This window comes from Oryctolagus cuniculus, chromosome 2, assembly GCF_051225735.1.
Source record: "Oryctolagus cuniculus isolate XC-2025 breed Fujian yellow rabbit chromosome 2, ASM5122573v1, whole genome shotgun sequence".
Classification (NCBI taxonomy): Eukaryota; Metazoa; Chordata; class Mammalia; order Lagomorpha; family Leporidae; genus Oryctolagus; species Oryctolagus cuniculus.
The window spans coordinates 133,241,443-133,261,882 of NC_142868.1; the positions used below are offsets into that span (position 1 = coordinate 133,241,443).

The following is a 20,440-nucleotide window of genomic DNA, read 5'->3' on the forward strand; positions in this document are numbered from 1 at the left end:
GCGCCCCATTGTACGGCACAGAATGAAAGTGCTGAAGAGGCGCAGAGCGCACAGCTAGTTTGAGGCTGGCCGGCAGGCCAGGGCTGGGGGAGGAGGCGGGCTCACCCTCATACAGCCTCCTCAACCAGTTACGGCTCCCCTGGTCTTCCGCTGCCCTGCGCCCGCCCTCCTCCAAGGAGCCCGGGCGATTCTCAGGGGATTCCCCTATTGTATGGGCCATCACCACGTCCCTTTCCCAAGGGAGAATGCCACAGCAGCGAGGCGGGATGCATCAGAGGGTCTGGGACCTGCTCTAACTAAATGACCCAACCAGGGTCATTCTGTGCCCAGGTCCCCTCAGCACCTGTTCACCCCTGAGCAAAGCCACGTCCTCCTAACTCCCCAAGACCACCGTGCACAGTCCCCAGAGCCCAAAAGGGCAGCTTGGCGTAGACACCCTCCATAGGAGATGTTCACACAACCAGCAGTCAGGTGCCAGCACCCACAGAGCCAGAACCGTGGCTCCTTTTTAGCTGAGGTGCATCTCTAAAATGGGCACGTCATATCCTCCTGGGCTGCTGGGAGGGGCACGATTCTACAGCGGTTCTGATGTCGAAAGCACCCAGCTTGCTGAGAGCTTAATAAGAACCTAGAGACTTTCTATCCAACTGCTTCCTGGAGGCCCACGCTTGTGTCTTCCAGGCCCACAATGGCAGGGAAAGACTAGACACCTGTCTAAGAAAAGCTCCCGGAAGAGGAGCTCCAGCGACTTCAGCTTCCTCCTCCGGGTACTGGTTCCCCACTGCCTCCATGGCGACACTGTCTGGGGTCCTTCTGCCCCGACATGGCCATGAGCGACTTTTCCAGGCACTCTGGAAAAGCTCGGAGCCTCCCCGGGGAGTGAGCTGTCAGCCAGATTCTAGGGAACACTATGTGGCGGTTGTCATGAGGGATGAAAAGGAGAACCAAAGACGATCTGCCGGCATCAGCATTCTGCGGCCCAGGATACACTCGATCCGCTGAATCAGTGACCGAGGGGGACGGAGGCGGCCAGGGCTGCCCCTGGTTGGTCATCACCCAGGGCCAACCCAGCAGGCTTCATTGCAGGGCTACGGCTCCATCGAGAACGGTGGCTTTGCAGCATTCCCCAGTGGACTGAATGGGTCCCAGAAATGCTAGAGGCCCCTGTCCAGGAAAGTACGGCGTCCTCTGCTCTCCTGCCCACTCCTCTGGGACAGACATTCCTCCACGTGCCTCCTCCCAGCAGCCCCATCCACACACACCCATGACCATGGCCATCACAGCCAGTGACTGCTCCTAAGTCTAGAATCTGAGGCTGCCCTGGCGCCGAGACTCCTGAAATCCTAAGGGGATCCCTCGGGCAGTCAGTGGGCTCTCTCCTACTGCCCACCTCCAAGTCATGCACAACAAGCCCTACAGGGCAGCAGCTAAGAGCTGATTTCAGAAATGGATGGGCAGGCCTTGGGTTCCATCAATCCTAGCTCACCTGCTGTGTGGGCACATCCCAGGGCTCTCTGAGCACACCACCTCACATGCAGAACATGGCTCACAACACTCACTTCTCCCAGTGGGCACAAGGCTTACAGGAAACACACTGTACGTGAATTTCGGACACACAGTAAGCCATCAGTAAACAGCTGCTGTTGTCACTGTATATTGCTATCATTGTGGCTTTGACTACATAGCTCTTCAAGGTCTTCTCAGCCCCTCTGAGACTTCAAGATTATTAGTTTGCCACCCTTTCTAAAATCTTTTCATTTCCTCCTAAATGTGGCCGTCACTATTGCTAAAATAAGGAAGTAAGGTTTCACCACAAGTCAGTTTGAAAGATCAAATTCATCCTCTGTTTTCTCATGGGATCTTTCTGAAAAATGAAATCCAGGACCCTGCCCTCACCTCTTGTCCTGAGGGAAGATTAGAGACTTCCTCATTCACATCCAGATTATTGTGGTAATAAAACGATGAAGCACACAGAGGCAGACATGAGAATTATCCAGTAGACTGGGGGCCCTAACAGGTAGCTGTCTTTAACAGAAGAGAGCTAAGGCTTGTTAAGTGATGGGCTCTTTGCTTATAAACATTAACGCAGTAATCCTCAACGACCCAGCCAGACATTGTAATCTGCGAAAACCAAGGCCTGGGTCAACAAATCCCAACCGAGAATCAAGTTCAGGAAAACTTCTAGCAAAGTAAAATAAGGCTTCTCATGGGAAGGCTGTAAACCCTCAAATAAGGACTTTTTCCACTGCCAATGACAATGACATAGGACCCTGAAGGACAGCACCCCCAAGCTGGTCTAGGAGATCCAGGAAGTGATGCTGTGGCTGGCCCAGAACTTGAGTTGCTTGGTGAAGGTCACACAGGGTTAAGTAAGTGCTGGGTGTGAACCCAAGTCCATCAGATTCCAAAGCCTGGGCTGTCTCTTTGTACCACACTCACATCTTTAGTGGCTCTGGATTCTAGAAGCCAATAATATGAGAAAGAAAGACCAAACACCCCAAGCTTCATCAATAACCACAGCCCATGCCCTGGGCTTAGTAGATGGCCAACTCCCCCCAGGATTCCACCTTCTATCTTGAGCGAGGGCTGGGAGTGGGTGTGGTGGCAGGCACAAGTCAACTGGCAAGAGGCGGCACCCCTTCTACTCAGAGGGTCCCAGGACCACTAAAGCTGGGGCATGGAAGCCCTTTTTTTTTTTTTTTTTTTTTTTTTTTTGGTAGCCACAAACTGGTGCTCTCCTACAGTTGTAGGACACTTCTGATCTACTTCAAGTCCTCTCTTGCTCATCAAAAGTGCCCCCTCTCACTGTGGCATGAAGGGTTAAACCACTACCTACAATGCCAGTATCCTATATGGGTACCAGTTTGTGTCCCAGCTGCTCCACTTCCAATCCAGTTCCCCTGCTAATGTGCCTGGGAAAGCAGTGGAAGAGGGCCCAAGTGCTTGGGCTCCTGCAATCCTTGTGAAAGATCCAGAAGCAACTCCTGGTTCCTGGCTTCAGCCTGGCCCATCCCGGGCCATTGCAGCCATGTGGGAGTGAACCAGTAGATGGAAGATCTCTCCATACATACATACATATATATATATATATATATACACACACACACACACATATATGTATATATTTTATATATATATATATATATATATATATATAATCTTCCCTTCTCTCTCAAATTCTTAAAAAAAAAAGTGAAGATAGCTACTGCTGCTTTTTTTAAAGTACCCCCTCCCCTCCTCACAAAATAGATGAGGAGCCCCTATTGTCTAATGAAAGAGGAAAACAGCATCTGAAGAAATGGCGCTGGTCACAGCTAAGAGGAAGCAGCAGCAGGGATATCGGGTTGTGCCACCCTCCCTCTGAGCGCCCAGCAGTTGAGAATCAAGTGGCTCCCGCTGGCAGTTCACTCGTTGACTCATTTCCCATCCTGGACTACCTGTCAGCCCACTTTCACTTCGACTCTTATCGGATGCATAAGGTCAGCAAGATAAAGAGGGTTCAGTTTCTCCTGGGAACTCACCTGTCACCGGGAAGGGCTGGGAACCAAAATGGATTTGACTAACCACCCCCCTTACGTGATAGTGCATGTCATCTCGGCTGATGTAACATCTGTAATGTATTTGAACCAGTCATCACTCCAGCAGTGTTCAATGCCTGTGTTCACACTGGCCTGGGACCTGAAGTGTCTGCGCATTCTGTTTGTTATAAAGGTGAGGGGCAAGGGCCAGTTGGATTCTCCAACGCGGTCTATTTTCTGTCATTAGGTCCCTTCCACTAATTAAAATAGATTCCCACCTGTTCCTCTCATCAGGAGCTCTGAGCACAGGGCCAGCTTAGCGCTCTAAGGGTGACTTGCAAACAGTTTTGGTTTTGTTTTGCATCTGAAGGCAGCAGTGCCCCTTCATCTAAGGCAAATCCATGGAGAGAGGCTGTGCTACGGCTAAGGTTGGAGCTGGGGCCAAGCCCTTCACCTCGGGGCTCCAGATTAAACAGACTTGTGGAACCATAAGCTACAGCAGCCCCCCTGTTTGAGAAGTGGCTTTGACAGGATGTTCCCACAGCTCTGTGGAATCCATGTAAGTGGCAAGTGGCGAGATCTGTCCTTGGCAAAGGCGATGGAGGCTCACCTCCTGCACCCTCACCTCCTATATTATCTCTCCTTTTATGTGAGGCTCCATACAAGACTTCATTTGGCTTAAGCTTGGGAGTGGGGTCCCACTGTCAACAAACCGAAGGCCATTTCAATATTTGAAAATCCACTATGTTTTAAGAATCAAAATCTGAACCTATTTGAGGACCTTTGAACAAAATGCTTTCCATTCAGCGATTGGTTGTTTCAACACTGAACACCTTTTTTTAAAGAAAAAAAATTATTCATTTATTTGAAAGTCAGAGTTACACAGAGAGAGGAGAGGCAGAGAGAAAGAGAGAGAGAGAGGTCTTCCATCCACTGGTTCACTCCCCAATTGGCCACAATGGCCAGAGCTGTGTTGATCTGAAGCCAGGATCCAGGAGCTTCTTCTGGGTCTTCCCATGCAGGTGCAGGGGCCCAAGGACTTGGGCCATCTTCTACTGCTTTCCCAGGCCACAACAGAGAGCTGGATCTGAAGTGGAGCAGCTGAAACTTGAACCAGCGCCCATATGGGATGCCAGCACTGCAGGTGCCAGCCTTACCTGCTATGTCACAGTGCTGGCCCTAAGCACTTCTTTTTAAAGATTTATTTATTTATTTGAAAGACAGAGTTATAGAGGAGAGGCAGAGGCACAGAGAGAGAATCTTCCATCTGCTGGATCAATCCCCAAATAGCCACCAGGGCCAGGCCAAAGCCAGGAGCTTCACCTGGGTCTTCAACATGGGTGCAGGAGTCTAAGGACTTGGGCCATCTTCCACGGCTTTCCCAGGCACATCAGGAGGGAGCTGGATCAGAAGTGGAGCAACAGACTCGAAATGGCACACATATGGGATGCCGGCACCACAGGTAGAGGCTAAACCTGCTACATCACAGAGCCAGTCCCAACGCTGAGCACTGAGGACAGTTGAATAAAAGCTTCTTAACGGCCTGGTGCTATGGACAGGGAGAAAGGGTCCAAGTATCGCGATGGGATACTTGTAGGAAGAGTCCATATTTCTGCACAGACCAGGTAAGTTTCTTGGGAAGCAACATGTCAGCCAGCACTTGGTGAATGTACAGTTGCCGGACAGAGAACAGGAGGCACACAGAAGTGTGGGGGTTCATGGCATGCTCAGTGTCTGGCAAGGCAGGACATGCTTGGTGCAACCAGCGTGAGATGGCCCTGAGTGGGGCTCCCAAACTGTGGCACGTCCAGAGTGGTTGGAACACAGGGCTTCCATGACACGGCTACGAGCACTCAGCAGATGCCACCGCCAAGGACTCTGGTTCTCCAGCAGGTCGGATCTGTGCTTCCAAAAGGGGTCTGGTAGCACGTTGGGGAACGGGTCCAGAGCCAGGCAGGCTGGCCCGAAGGCTGCTGGGACAGATAAGTGAAGCAGCAATGAAAGCCCGGGCTCCAAGGCCGCTGGGGCGATTATCCCAGTTTGCCCAGATGGAGGGGTTTCCTGCGATATGGGGCTTGCAATGCTAAAACTGGCAAAGTGCCAGACAAATCAAGACAGCTGGACTGTATCAGATCCAACCACAGGGCTTCCAGGCTTTCCTTGTCACCCAATGCCTAAGCTAGGCAGCCTTGAACTCTGAGGTACGTCAATGACACATCCACAGTGTCACGTCCAGTCCCTGCGCTGGCCCTATCATAATTCAATGCTCCCAAAGGTACCTTCACCCACCCGCCCTGCGACAGCATTTCCAGTGATCCCAGATGACTGCATTGAACGTTCTCAGCTTCCTCTCTGGAGGCGGGGCCCTTGTTCTCCCCTCAGTTTTCAAGCCTGCTGGCACGCAACAATGGCCAACCAAGAGGAGGACCAGAAAGATCCAACTCCAGGCCCTGGACAGATACTCCAGAGAGACACAGGTCTCAGGACATGTCTTTCCTGTGTACCTGCAGCCACCGCTGTCACCAAACTCCAGGAGCTCAGTCACCCCATCACAGGGCAGCACCCACCCCCACTCAACAGCTCAGCAACAAACAGGTCACTCCACGGTCCTACAGCTGTTGTAGCACAAAGCTGACACTGGAGTCCACTGAAGCTAAGGAATGAGCCATCGGATCTCCTATGCCGTGAGTTTTACAAACCATTTTAAGTAACAGATTGCTTTTTTCCACATACAGTTAACTTGCCAGACGCCAAAATATAGGAATAGAGAAAACCAGAACTGCTCCAACTGAAGGGAGGAGCCAGAGCACACAAGTATGCTTGGGAAGCATCAGTCTGCTGCTTCTGGTACTCAAGAAATGCTTCTTATGCTCAAAATATGTGCCAGTCACAGAGGGAGGTTCCCTTAGTCCCTGAGATGTGAACCCATGATATATTTCAATATCGTGTAGGTTTGGAGGGTATTCCAGCTTTTCAGGTAAGATTTGGATTTCAATCCTGTTTTTTTTTTTTTTTTTTTTTTTTTGACAGGCAGAGTGGACAGGGAGAGAGAGAGACAGTTGGTTCACCCTCCAATGGCTGCCGCGCTGATCTGATGGCAGGAGCCAGGTGCTTCTCCTGGTCTCCCATGGGGTGCAGGGCCCAAGCACTTGGGCCATCCTCCCCTGCACTCCCTGGCCACAGCAGAGAGCTGGCCTGGAAGAGGGGCAACCGGGACAGAATCCGGCGCCCTGACCAGGACTAGAACCCGGTGTGCCAGCACCGCAAGGCAGAAGATTAGCCTAGTGAGCCTTGGCACCGGCCGTCCAATCCTGTTTTAATATATATTAGCCAAGTGACTCAGGAAAATTTACTAGAAATCTGGTACTCAGATTTCATTATGTTACCAAAAAAAAAAAAAAAAAATGTAAGGAGTAACAATCACTTCTCTAGCCAACACCCCAGAACACAGGGGATGGGACACACACGCACACACACACACCTGCAGGTACACATGCACAGTTTGTCAAGATTCAAAGCAACAAAGTGTAAGGTGTCTGGCACTAAGCCTGACTCATGTAATTGCCGTCTATTATATGGCGGTCACTTATCAGTACAATCTTTAATTTAGATTGCTGCCACCCCATAAATCCACTCAACTTGGTTGTGTGTTAGGTTTCCACAGCCTGGCTGTTGATATAATGCAGACCAACCAAGATAAGGGCTTCTTTCAGCCTCCGTGCCACTTACCAGTCTGCCTTTTATCACACAGTGTGCTTGCATTATAGGGCCCCTTATCACCTTCTAATAGCTTCATCTGCATAAGCTTTATCTCCCCAGGGACAATTTTCACTCTTCAAAGGCAGGGCACATGGCAGCTCAGCACTCTGTTGCCCCACAGAGGACAGAGTCTTGGGGAAGGGACACTGTTGATTAACTAAACAGATAGGCCTGAGGTACTAAAAGAATTAATGCATTGTACTAGCAGCGTCAGAGGCATATACGCAGAAAATGTGCCACCAGTGGGATATGTAAGGCCCCCAAGCATTGGCACTGCAGTTTGTGAGTTCAAATCCCAATACTGCCACTTGTTCACTATGTGACTTTGGGCAAATGCCTAATCTCTCTAAATCTAGTTTGTCTATAAATGAGGCTCAGGGTACTGACCATTGAGTCACTGTGAGAATTAATGAGATAGCTCAAATATGGCCCCCTTTGCAAAGTGCCTGCAATTTTCACCATCATCAGCCCTGCTCCCTGGCTCTCCAAGTCTGGCTGAAGGGTAGAGATATACTTACCTGTTAAAACAGTTCAGGATTCAGGGAAGTAGAGACGTGTCAGATGGTCAGCTTGACGCTGCCTTACCCTCAACTCTGCCTTATCAGACATCATGATATAGTGATACCTAAACAATCTGGCCAGGACAAACAGGCCAAGATACCACTTGTAAATTAGAGCATGCAGCTGGAAGATTTGTACATATTTTTCTTGGGTTGTACTTGAGCCAGTCTTAATGGTATAAAGCCAACTCATATTTCTGATCTATTTACAAAGATGTGGCACATCAGGTTAAGCCACCGCTTGGGACATTTGTATCCCATATCAGAGTGGCCACCTGACTAACAGAAACTCCACTTCTGAATCAGTTTCCTGCTAATGCACTGGGAAACAGCAGATGATGGCTCAACCACATGAGTGCCTGCAACCCAAGTGGGAGATCAAGATGGGGTTTCAGACTCCTGGCTTCAGCCTCGCCCAGTCACAGCTGGGGAGTGAACCAGTAGATGGAAGGTCTCTCTCTCCATCTCCGGCCCCCCTCTTTGTCCCTCTGCCTTTCAAATGAGTCTTTTTTAAAAAGAAAATAATCTGGTGGCAGGCATTTAGTGTCATAGTCCAGCTGCTGCTTGGGACAACCACAGCCCCACCAGAGTGCCTGGTGTAAGTGCTGGCTCCTCCTCTTCTGACCGAGCTTCCTACTGATGCTCACCCTTGGATGGAAGCAGGTGACGGTTCAAGTTTTTAGCTACCTACCGCCCACGGGGAGACTCAGATGTGATGCCTGGCTCCAGCCTGGCCCAGCCCCGGCTCTTGCAACCATTTGGGGAACGAACAGGCAAGTGAAGATTTCCCTCTGTCTCTCAAATAAGACAACTTAAAAAATGTAAAAGGATAATCGGATTTGCCCACGATACTGTTCAGCAATAAGAGCCATTATAAACTGTGATTCTTGAGGCCAGGGAGTCAAGACTAACTAAACTTAAACCTCAACTGTCATCAGCTGAAAGAACCAGCCACAAGTGACCGTGGCAATCCCCAACCTTCTTTTAGCCTTTGTCGCTCTTGTAAAGATTTTATGGAGAGTAAAATAGATTTATGTAAACAGACTAACAAGACATCACAAGGGCTTGTTCCACAGTGCCAATTATTTCAGCTGTACTCTGAAAGCCAGACCCCTGTTGTGTGTGGGGTGGACCCTCTGACAGAGGCACAGGTAGGGCTGCTCCCACAGCCACATGTACAGCACAGCGGAGACTAAGGCTGCCTACAGAGCGGTCGAGATGGTAGAGGTCCTGACAGATACAAGTGGACTCAACACTCCACTGCAGAAAACTGGAGGCTCAGGCTGGCGCCGCGGCTCACTAGGCTAATCCTCCGCCTTGCGGCGCCGGCACACCGGGTTCTAGTCCCGGTTGGGGCGCCGGATTCTGTCCCGGTTGCCCCTCTTCCAGGCCAGCTCTCTGCTGTGGCCAGGGAGTGCAGTGGAGGATGGCCCAAGTGCTCGGGCCCTGCACCCCATGGGAGACCAGGAAAAGCACCTGGCTCCTGGCTCCTGCCATCGGATCAGCGCGGTGCGCCAGCCGCAGCGCGCTGGCCGCGGCGGCCATTGGAGGGTGAACCAACGGCAAAGGAAGACCTTTCTCTCTGTCTCTCTCTCTCTCACTGTCCACTCTGCCTGTCAAAAAATAAAAATTTAAAAAAAAAAAAAAAAAAAAACTGGAGGCTATAGAACAGACAACAGATACTGGTGGGAGTTATAGGGGACTCCAAACTCTCATACGTAAAACTGCTCAGCCACCAGGAAAGAGGTCTGGCAGATTCTTAGATGTGCAACAAATGCTATGACACAGTAATTCCACTCCCAGTTAGTTATCCACTAAAACAAAACATGTGTCCACAAAAGGGCTTGGGCAAGAATGTCCACAGCAGCCATATTCATAGGGCTAAAAGCTGGAAACTGCCCAGTTGACCATTCATGCTACTGTCACCTAGGATTCCAACCGTACCATGGACCCTGCAACCAAAATGGATGGACTACCACTAGATACAACATGGGTACATCCTGCATTATGACAAGTAATACTTGCATAAAAAACAAACCTTGGGGCCAGCACTGTGTAATAGTGGGCTAAGCAGCAGCCTGCAATGCCAGCATCCCATATGGGCTCCGGTTCCATTCCTGGCTGTCCCACTTCCAACCTAGCCCCCTGTTAATGTGCCTGGGAAAGCAGCATAAGATGGCTCAAGTACTTGGGCTCCTGCTCACAAGGGAGACACAGATGAAGCTCCTGGCTTCGGCCTGGCCCAGCCCCAGCCATTGTGGCCATTTGGAGAGTAAACCAGTGGATGGAAGATTCTCTCTCTCCCCCTATCTATAGCTTTACCTTTCAAATAAATCAATTAAAAAAAATCCTGTAGGCGTCTATTTATGTGAAATTCTGGAATAGGCAAAACAAACACCTGTGGAGTGTATTAGGACTGGACTGGCTCTGGAGGAGCAACGCCTTGGTCCATTTTCTGGTGCTATAGTAGAATACCACAGCATGGGTAGTTTATAAAGAACACTTTAGCTCATGGTTCAGATTCTGGAAATTCAAGAACATGGTGCTGGCACCTGCTTGGTTTCTGGTGAAGGCCTTCTGACCTCATCTTTTTTTAAGGATCTTATTTATTTATTTATTTATTTATTTGAAAGAGTTACAGAGAGAGCAGGAGAGGCAGAGAGAGATCCTCCATCTGCTGGTTCACTCCCCAAATGGCTGCAACAGCCAAAGCTGGGTCTATCTGAAGCCAGGAGCCAAGAGTCTCGTCTGGGTCTCTTGTGTGCCTGCAGGGGCCCAACCACCTGGGCCATTTTGTGCTGCCCTCCCAGTCACATTAGCAGAGAGCTGCATCAGACGTGGAGCAGCCAGGACGCGAACAAGCAGCCATCTGGGATGCCAACGTCACAGGCAGCAGCGTCACCCTGCTAGGCCACAACGCTGGCCCCAGGCCTTCTGGCTGCGTTATAACAAGGCAGAGAGCACCACATGGCAAGAAAGATCGAGCTTGCCACAGACGACTCAGTTTTATAACAAAGCCACGCCCCATGAACCCATACATGAATTGATCCATCCTCGAGGGCACAATCCTCATGACCCAGCAGCTCCCTAAGGTCTCATCTCTCTGTGCTGCCGCACCAGGGACTAAGTTTCCAATACAGGATATCTGGGGGACATGGTGACACCAGGGACAGGGCCTGACCAGGAAGGGACAAAACAGAACATTCTGGCGTGATGGCAATGTTCCATCTGGATGGGGATTGTATTACACAGATGTATTTGTCAGCTCACCAAATGATACATCTAAGACTCGTCACCTCCTTGCATGTAGATTTTACATCAAAAGAAAGCTTCATTGAACTTTATTATCATTTATTATTAAAATTTTATGGAACTTTAATAATATGGATGCTAAAGTTGTACACTTGAAATGAACCAATTAATTTACTGTGCAGCAGATCAAATAAAATAAAATGGAAGGATGGGTGGAAGAATGCAGAGATGTGATGAAGTGAAATGTAGATTTCATTATGTAATTCTTTCAAGTTTTTAAAATAGGAATATATAATAAAGATCATTTTTATATACTATGCCTGGCACCAAAAGTTCAGTCATCCAAGTAAGATATTCTTGGGCCATTTCTATCTACTGCACTTTTATTTTTTAAAAGATTTATTTGAAAGTTAGAGTTGCAGAGAGAGGGAGAGAGATCTTCCATCCTCTGGTTCACCCCCCAACATGGCTGCATGGTCGGGGCTGACTGGGCTGCCAAAGCCAGGAGCCAGGAGCCTCTTCCAGGTCTCCCATGTGGGTGCAGGGGCCCAAGCACTTGGGCCATCTTCCATTCCTTTCCCAGGCCATAGCAGAGAGCTGGTTAGGAAGCGGAACAGCCAGGACTCAACCAGTGCTCATTTGGCTTAACCCAGCACACTACAACACCGGCCCCCACTCTTCCACATTTTACTGGGAGTTAGGTTACACTGAGATGGGGGAGGGAGAGGCTGTATAAGAGGAGAGATCTTGTCCTTACTCCAAAATGCGGGACCTCAGGCAACGGGGAAGAACCCTCATACCTGCTCCCTCTTCCCCAGTCTCCAAAAGGCAGGACGTGGGAGGCTCGGGCTCCCTCTTTCAGCACAGCTGGTGCTGAGCGTGCCTGCACCATGGCAGGCTGTGGTTGCAGGGTTGTGGTGATGGCACCTATTGGGAGCTCACGTATCTGATTCTCCTGTAACTCAGAGAGCCAGGTCCCTGATGGTTCCTCTTTCCACAAATGAGGAAACAGAGGACCACAGCACAAACAGATCACTCTGAAGCGCAGAGCTCAAACTCCAAACCATTTAGACGGGGAATTCTGATTCTCACCCCTCAGCCCACTCTGCCCCTGGCAAGCAGCAGGCAGTTTTCCGAACGCTGGTCTGGAAGGCTCAGCCCTGGCCCATCCTCAGGTGCTAGCACGATTCCATGTGTTGCATGTGTGCTGAAGGAAACATGCTGATTTTGGCTCAAGGTTCTGGAGGGCACCCAGGCTCAAGTGGCCCCACCTGGCAATGGCCTTGCTGGCAGAGTCCAGGGCAGCACACAGCAAGGGTCAAGGAACACACATGTGTGTGCATGCGTGTGTGTCTGTTGGCCTCTCTCCCTCTTCTCAAAAAATGGCCAGTATTCAATCATAGGGGTCCCCTATTTAATTATAGCCGCCTCCTACAGGCCCTAGCACAGTCCTACACTCTGAATCCCTCACAATGTTAAACTACAACATGAGCCATATTCAAGCCACTGCATTCATAATTTAAGGCAGCAGCTACAAGTTACAAACATGCAGTGGGTTCTCACTTTCTTAAAGAACAGCAGATAATGGATCCAACCACATCATGTTTAAGAATAAACATTTGTGTCCAAAATTTGTTTCACTTTAAAATTTACTTGTGCCGGCGCCGCGGCTCACTAGGCTAATCCTCTGCCTTGCGGCGCCGGCACACCGGGTTCTAGTCCTGGTCGGGGCGCCGGATTCTGTCCCAGTTGCCCCTCTTCCAGGCCAGCTCTCTGCTGTGGCCAGGGAGTGCAGTGGAGGATGGCCCAAGTCCTTGGCCCCTGTACCCACATGGGAGACCCAGAAGAAGCTCTTGGCTCCTGGCTTTGGATCAGCACAGCTCTGGCTGTTGTCATCTGTAGAGAGAAGCAGTGGATAAAGACTTCTCTCTCTCTCTCTCTCTCTCTCTCTCTCTGTAACTCTGCCTTTCAAATAAATAAATCTTTAAACATTTGGAAGTGCCCTCTTGTTTCATTATGCTCATTTATGGAACATACTTTTACAGTATTTAATCTATCACATGGATCTACCATCACCTGTTTCCAATTTGCTGTCAATACAAGCAACAGTGCCATGAACATTTTTGGACAGCATGCTTGGATTCTTATGGGAGTTTGCACAGCTTATAGTTAGAAGTGGGACTGCTGAGTTATCATACGCATTGGAGACTGCCAACCTCATACCCCAGGTTGACCACTATTAACAATGTGTTGCATGACCTTGAGACTTTATACACCTGTATATACAGATATACATATAACATAGTTAACAGGTGCACAAACATGGACAGAGATCAATACACGTAACTGCTTTCCAGAAAGAGGTCATCCTCCACACAATCTTCTCTCTCATGTTTTATAAAGGGTTGCCGAGGACTCCTGTCATCTACATTAACTGACCAGTGCTGACCTGGGGGACATTGAGAGGATGTCTCTGATTACAGCATCTCAAATAACTCTTGTTGTGTGGAGACAGAGCAGCACACCAGCTCTCACACAGTGCAGGATATTCTGGCCTGCTGAACCCAATCTCTTACTTTACAATGGTGAAGGCTGTGAGCCAGAGTGCAGAACTGAGGAGACGGCCCACAGACCCCCAGCAGGTGCGAGAAGGGGAGTGAGTGTCCAGGCCCTGCCGTGCAGGCTCCACAATTCCAGAGGCCACTTCCTTTGCTTCAGTGAATAAAAATATCCCAAGATGTCCAGCAACCAGTGCGAACTGCCTGAGGCAGGGGCGGGACGTCATACCACCACAACTCAGGAAAGCAAAAGGAATTTTAAAAGGCTTGTTCCTTAGCATTAGTTCTTCCCAACATACTTACACCTGCCTATGTCACAGGCTGAACCACTAGCCTCAGCTTCATTACTAGCAGTTCCCACTGAGTGTCTGCCCTGCGCCCCAGTGCTGAGCACACAGGCTCACAGGTGCTCACACAGGTGGGGCCTGGATGCCTGAGCCTTGCCATATGCATGTTTGAACCCTGCCTCAGCCTCCCATTAGCCGGGTGATCTTGGGGCACCACGGCCACTGAAACCTCAAATTCCACATCTAAAACTCGTGCAAAGAAAGCCAACCCACCTTACAGGGTTTTGTACAGGCGAGCAAGCGCACGTAAGTGCTCAGAAGTCTGAATCCCAGAGGACATATTTAGAAAATATGCAGGGCACCGGGTGAAATAAAGACAAGGCCTGGCCTTCAGGACTTAGTAAATTTATCAGAATGTCAAACAGAAACCATGGAAACAGGTGTGGCTTTCAGGCAGTGAGAGCTGTAGCACAGTAAACAGGCCAGTCTAGAGGGCAGAGGCGGGGTAACCATGGGGCCCCTCAACTCAAGGGGCTCAGAAAATAATCCTGAACAAGGTCACACCCTCGGCGCTGCGTGGAGGCTGGGTCCCAAGGCTTCAGCAAATACATAGCTATTCTGGGAACTGTACAGGTCTTGTTAAACTAATCGGGTCCCTAGACACTCTCAGTGAGGTGAGCCCCAAGGCCGCCGTGTGATGGAGATGGGCATGAGGCACACACACACACACACACACACACACACACAGCCCTGCCCCAGCCCCCAGCCCCAGGAGTCCCCTGCAGATGCCACGTCAATGACCAGCGGCCTCCAGCAGCTCCCTCCTCCCTCCAGTTCTTGGACTTTGTTCTTCCGGGTCCTTCCACCGCCCGGGCAGCTGTCCTCATGCTCTTTCTCCTGTCTTCTCAAGTTCCCCCCAACTTCCCACCCACGGGGGCCTCCCAGGGGCTTCCTTGTTAAAATGGACCGTTCCAGCGAGGAGTAAGTGCAACAGGCTGTGTGAAAACAGTTTTGCCTCCTTTTCTGAGGCTGTTGCCAACCTCCCATCATCATCTTTGAATCCTCTCTCCCTGCCCACCACATCCCAGCCCCTCCCCATCAGCTGTAGCTGATAACAAAACCTCACCAAGAAGGGCCAACGCTGTGGCAAAGTGGGTTAATGCCCTGGCCTGAAGCACCGGCATCCCATATGGGCACCGGTTCGAGACCCGGCTGCTCCACTCCCTGTCCAGCTCTCTGCTATGGCCTGGGAAAGCAGTAGAAGATGCCCCAAGTGCTTGGGCCCTGCACCCACGTGGGAGACCCGGAGGAAGCTCCTGGCTCCTGGCTTTGGATCAGCGCAGCTCTGGCCCTTGCGGCCATCTGGGGAGTGAACCATCGGATGGAAGACCTCTCTCTTCTCTCTGTGTAACTCTGCCTTTCAAATAAATAAATAAATCTTTAAAAAAAAAAAAAAACTCACCAAGATAGTTCCACCTCGCCCCACCCACAATGTCCACTGAAGACAGACTCACATTAGGTTTGTGTGCAAGGCCTTCTGGGCTGCAGCCCTAACCCACCTTCCCAACTCTAATCTCCACCAGGACATCTTTATCCCCCGGGTGACTAAGTCACTCACAGGGGGCACACCATGAAATGAGGATTCTGCGTCCTAAATAAGGGGATTAGCAAAACGAAGTCTCATCCCAGGTCTTCAGAACCTTAACTCCTTGATATGTACTGCAGCTCTTCACATTGTCCTCCGAGTTCAGACCTCTGGGACATTTTCCATTTTCACCAGAGGGCTGGTGCTGTGGTACAGTAGGTTAATTCTCCACCTGCGGTGCCAGCATCCCACATGGGCACCAGTTTGAGTCCCGGCTGCTCCTCTTCGATCCAGCTCTCTGCTATGGCCTGGGAAAGTAGCAGAAGATGGCCCAAGTGCTAGGGTCCCTGAACCCAAGCGGGAGACCTGGAAGAAGCACCTGGCTCCTGGCTTCGGATCAGCCCAGCTCTGGCTATTGTGGCCATCTGGGGAGTGAAGCAGTAGATAGAAGATTTTTCTCTCTGACTCTCCCTCTTACTATCTGTAACTCACCTGTCAAATAAATAAATAAAAGAAAGAAAACATCCAGCGCTGTCTGTACAACCCTGTCTCTCTAGCACGCCCACAGCACGTGCCACTTAGGGTATGTGAATAGGTGGGCACATGGTGACTGCCTGGCCCCTCCCTGGGCAACTCAAGGCTGCTGGCTAGGGCCCATCACCTCCACTGGGGGCCGCTTTAGTGGGACTGTAGAAGCCCAAGCTGAGCCAAGCAGTATTTTTCAGCTCATGGATGGAAAACAAACGGCTGACAGCAGCGCTGACCCCAGCAGGGCTGACAAGAGGCACTTGTACCTTTGACTGCCAGGCTGCCGGCTTCCCAGCCTTCTCGCCTATCCCATCCACAGCCTCCCATTCCACTCCCTGGATCTTACATTAGCCACACTTGGTTCCTGAGACTGGAAACCACAGAACCTTCACTGACACGTTAGTCCTTTGGGTCCCTGAGCACAGCCAACCAACTGTCCCCGAGTCCCGGGTCACTCAGAGCCACCCAGGTGCAGTACCTGTGCCATCTGGAGTGGACCTCACAAAGGTCGGCAGCATTTTCACGGAAGCAGTGGGGTGGGTGGTGGCTCCGAGCCCTTTCTCCATCTCCTTGCGGAACCGCTTAGAGATCTCCAGGAGGGTCTCGTCGGAGAGACGCATGTGGTAGAGATACTGGTCAACCTGAAGGTGGGGGAAACAGCAAGAGTCCCATAGGTCAACGCAATCATGGCAGTGTCTGTTGTGAAGCCTCACTCGGCCCTTCCAAAGAATAAAACCTGTCACGTACCAAGAGTTATTAAGGACCACTAATAGGAACTGATAACAAGGCTGTCTTTCAAAACGAAAAATAGGGGTTGGTGCCATGGTGCAGCAGGCAAAACCATCTGCAATGCCAACATCCCATATGGCCACCAGTTCAAGTCCCAGCTGCTCTATATCCAGCCCAGCTCTCTGTTAATGGCCTGGGAAAAAGCAACAGAAAAGATGGCCCAAGTGCTTGGGCCACTGCCCCACTATGTGAGGGACCCAGAAGAAGCTCCTGGCTTCTGTATGGCCCAGCCTTGGCCTTTAGAGACATTTGGGTAGTGAACCAGCAGATGAAGAGCTCTCTATCTCTCCTTCTCTCTCTATAACTCTGCCTTTCAAATACATAAATCTCTAAAACATTAAATATGTAGATATAATTTTATTTCTAGAGAATGGTGACCACCAGGGCAAAGGACTACTGGGCAACAGGAGAGCTCTTGACAGACAGCTAAGATCTCAATGCCTGTGGCAATCACAGACTAACTGAGAGCTGCCACTCACGGCCACTGCCAGCACCACAAGAGAAAGGTTGTAACACACACCACTGGCCCAGGGAAAAGAAAAGTATGGCTTTTACCAGATGTATATCACCTTCACACTATTATAAAGTCACAAAAATGCTAAGTGGAAGCATTGTAAGTCGGGGCCATCTGGGTTAGTGCCCACATCGTAACACCAGCGGCTAGGAGAAATGTGTGTGCTCACCTTGGCATCCCCAGAGCCTAGCACACATAGAGGCTCTATACAAATGACATGACCCCATCTCCTTCACTCGGAGGCAAAAGCTGACCCTGCTTGGGACGTAAATTTATACTAACTCCTCCCAGATTGACTACCGGGAAGAGGAGAAGCACCAAGACCCCTCTCAGGTTTCTTTCTTGGAAATTCTTGTCTGTCTTGGCCAGGAGGGAATAGAAGGCACACTGCTCTCTCCAGTTCCAGACTCATAAATTCCCAGGGACAAAGTTGGGCCAATGACCACTACTGCTGTCATTCCTATGAGAAACATAAGTAAACATCCAATCCTGACAAAGGAGACTGTACTTTTGTAGCTGGCTTTCTCAAACTCATGTGCTCATTAATGGGATAGCCTTTTTATATTTTTCAGAAATTTTTTTAAAGTTTATTTTATTTATTTGAAAGGCAGAGTGACTCAGAGAGATGGAGAGAGAAAGAGAAAGAGAAAGAGAGAGAGAGAGAGAGAGAGAGAGAGAGAGATCTTCCTCCACTGGTTACCTTCCTAAATGGCTGCAGCAGCTGGGGCTGGGCCAGGTCAAAACTTCATCCAAGTCTCCCACATGGGTGACAGGGGCCCAAGCACTTGGACTATCTTCCACTGTCTTCCCAGGTACATTAGCAGGGAGCTGGATCAGAAGTGGAGCAGCCAGGACTCGAACCAGTGCTGCAATGTGGAATGCCCCCATCAGAAGCGACAGCTTATTCTGTTAACCCACAATGCTGACCCTTATTTTCCAGTATTTTTGTCAGTTCTTGATTTTTTTTAACCAAATTTACAGCTTTGGATTTCCAGAGGAACAGTGAAAAGTGTTTAATCCTCTAAGAACAATCCCAGTGTCCACTTCTGTGACAAAAAAATAGAAAAGTCCTGTTGTTCACACATTCTGCCTTCCAGGTTACAGCCTAACTTTCTGTGGGGTTTGGGCAAAGCCTCCTTCCCAGGACTGTGTCTGCCCTTGTGGAAAGAGTTCATCTCAAAGATCTTCTGCAGTAGCAATCTTTGATCATTCTTCTCAGACTCCAAAACGACCGGCTCCTGGGATACATTTGTCGACAGCAGCCATGAGCACGATGAACAGTTCCACAGTGCAAGCACGCACCCTCTGCAATTGCCCAAGTTGCTAAAATACAAGCAAATCTACAGACATCATCTCACATGGGGCGGGAAAGGACAGAACAGGAGAACGCTAAGCCAGCCCTGAGCTGCTTCTCCACTCCCTGACCCAGCCTGCAGAGCCCAGGGTCTGGAGTTGCAGAAATGAGGATTTCCCAGAATTCTCTTGTTGCCAGTATTTACTAAAAACCTCAGACTAAGCCCATTGGTCTAAACCAAGAACCCAACTGATCTTTCTGCTTCCTTTCAAGCTCCTGGTACCTCATTCCCCTTGAGCCACTGTCCTTCCAATTCTGCCCCAGCCTCCCAGAACTAGGGAGGACAAACCGCCCACCTCCAACCACAAACTGTCACTGACCTCAGCTTTCTGCAACACTGGGGTACACTGACATACAAAGTCCAGCACCACCCAGACCAGAGGCCAAAGCCAAGCCACGTCCAGGACACCAAGGCCTGCTTTGTGCCAGACCCTGTCCTCATAGCACCCATCAACCCACTTAATCCTCACAACAGCCCCCAAAGCACAGAGTGGCTTTACCTCCATTCTAGAAAGAAGGCAAAATCCCCAAAGCCACACGGACAAGGGCCAAGCTGGGCCTGGGTGAGGCGGTCTGACTCACCTGTGCTCTTGTGCGCTCTGCTAGATGATAGCCCCGTTTCTGCTGGTCTACAGTAGGGTCTGTGCAGGCCAGACAGCACTGTGTGAACCCAGGCCGGCCACCTCCACTAAAGATCTTCTATTCCAGGCATCCCCCAGTGCAGATAGGAAGGCAAACAGTGGCGAGCATGACCCATGGGACTGGCCCAGCAGTGTGGGGCAACAGACATGTCACTGGACATGAGTGTGACATATGACAAGGTCAGAGAGCCCACCAGAAGCCTCACTGACACCCCCACCCACCTACCCTCCATAGATGGTCCTGTGCACTTGACAAGGGGCAGGGGAGTTCCTGCCCGGAAGAGCAGGCCCACATTGTGTGGAAAGAGACCCTGTAGCTTCATCAACATCATATGTGTCCAGAGCTCATTCTACAGTGGCCAATCTAAGTTTATCTTTGATGTTTAAACTGCTACAAAGCTTTTACACGGTCACCCTTTACTCAAGTCACGTGCCCTTTCGCAATAGATTGTGACCATTTTCAAGTGTTCGATGACAATGAATTGTGACAAAGATAGTTACAAGAGCTGAACTTTTACAGAGCAGCTGTGACCTGCCAGATGCCATCCACACCTTGACCCGCTGGATCTCTGTCTTTTTGTAAAACTTCTGCATCCTTGTTTAACAGATCACTCAAGTGGTGAGGGGCAGAGGTGGGATTCAAACAGAGGTCCTAAGGACCCTCATGACCACCACCGTTGCCTTGCCCATGGCCTCTCTCAGGATGGGTGGATACTCCCTGCCTGCCCTGTGGTTTCTTAGATGACCCCAGGACCTTAGTTTCCTCGCCATCATGAGGATTAAGAGAAAGGATAGAACAGTGGTGAAAACCACAAGGCAGCACCTTGGCCCAAACTTCCCCTTTCACCCTGGAGTTGTTGGAAATCAGGAGTGGGTGGCACCTGGGCATCACCATGTATCTACCCAGTGTCTTAGGGCCTCTCAGGAAGAGATGATCAATTACCACTGGACGGTCACACCACTGGAGCCCACCCAGCCTTGGTGGGTACTGCTGTGTTGAGTGAACAGCAGCCAAGGAAAGCGGAAGTTAGAAACAAGAGGCAGCCAGTGTTTGAAGACAGTTTTCCTGGATTGAGAGGGAAGTGAATGAAGTTT

At 50.2% G+C, this 20,440-nt stretch overlaps 1 protein-coding gene across 4 annotated transcripts in view; it reads right to left on the minus strand.

Annotated features, from left to right (window-relative positions):
- The window catches only part of HK2 (hexokinase 2), a 61,843-nt gene that overhangs the window by 26,869 nt on the left and 14,534 nt on the right, over positions 1–20,440 (minus strand). For all 4 annotated transcript variants that reach the window (XM_002709709.6, XM_089326225.1, XM_089326226.1 and 1 more), the window contains exon 2: positions 16,526–16,688. In XM_002709709.6, the coding sequence (XP_002709755.1) occupies positions 16,526–16,688 (163 nt within the window). The remainder of the gene's footprint in view (positions 1–16,525; positions 16,689–20,440) is intronic.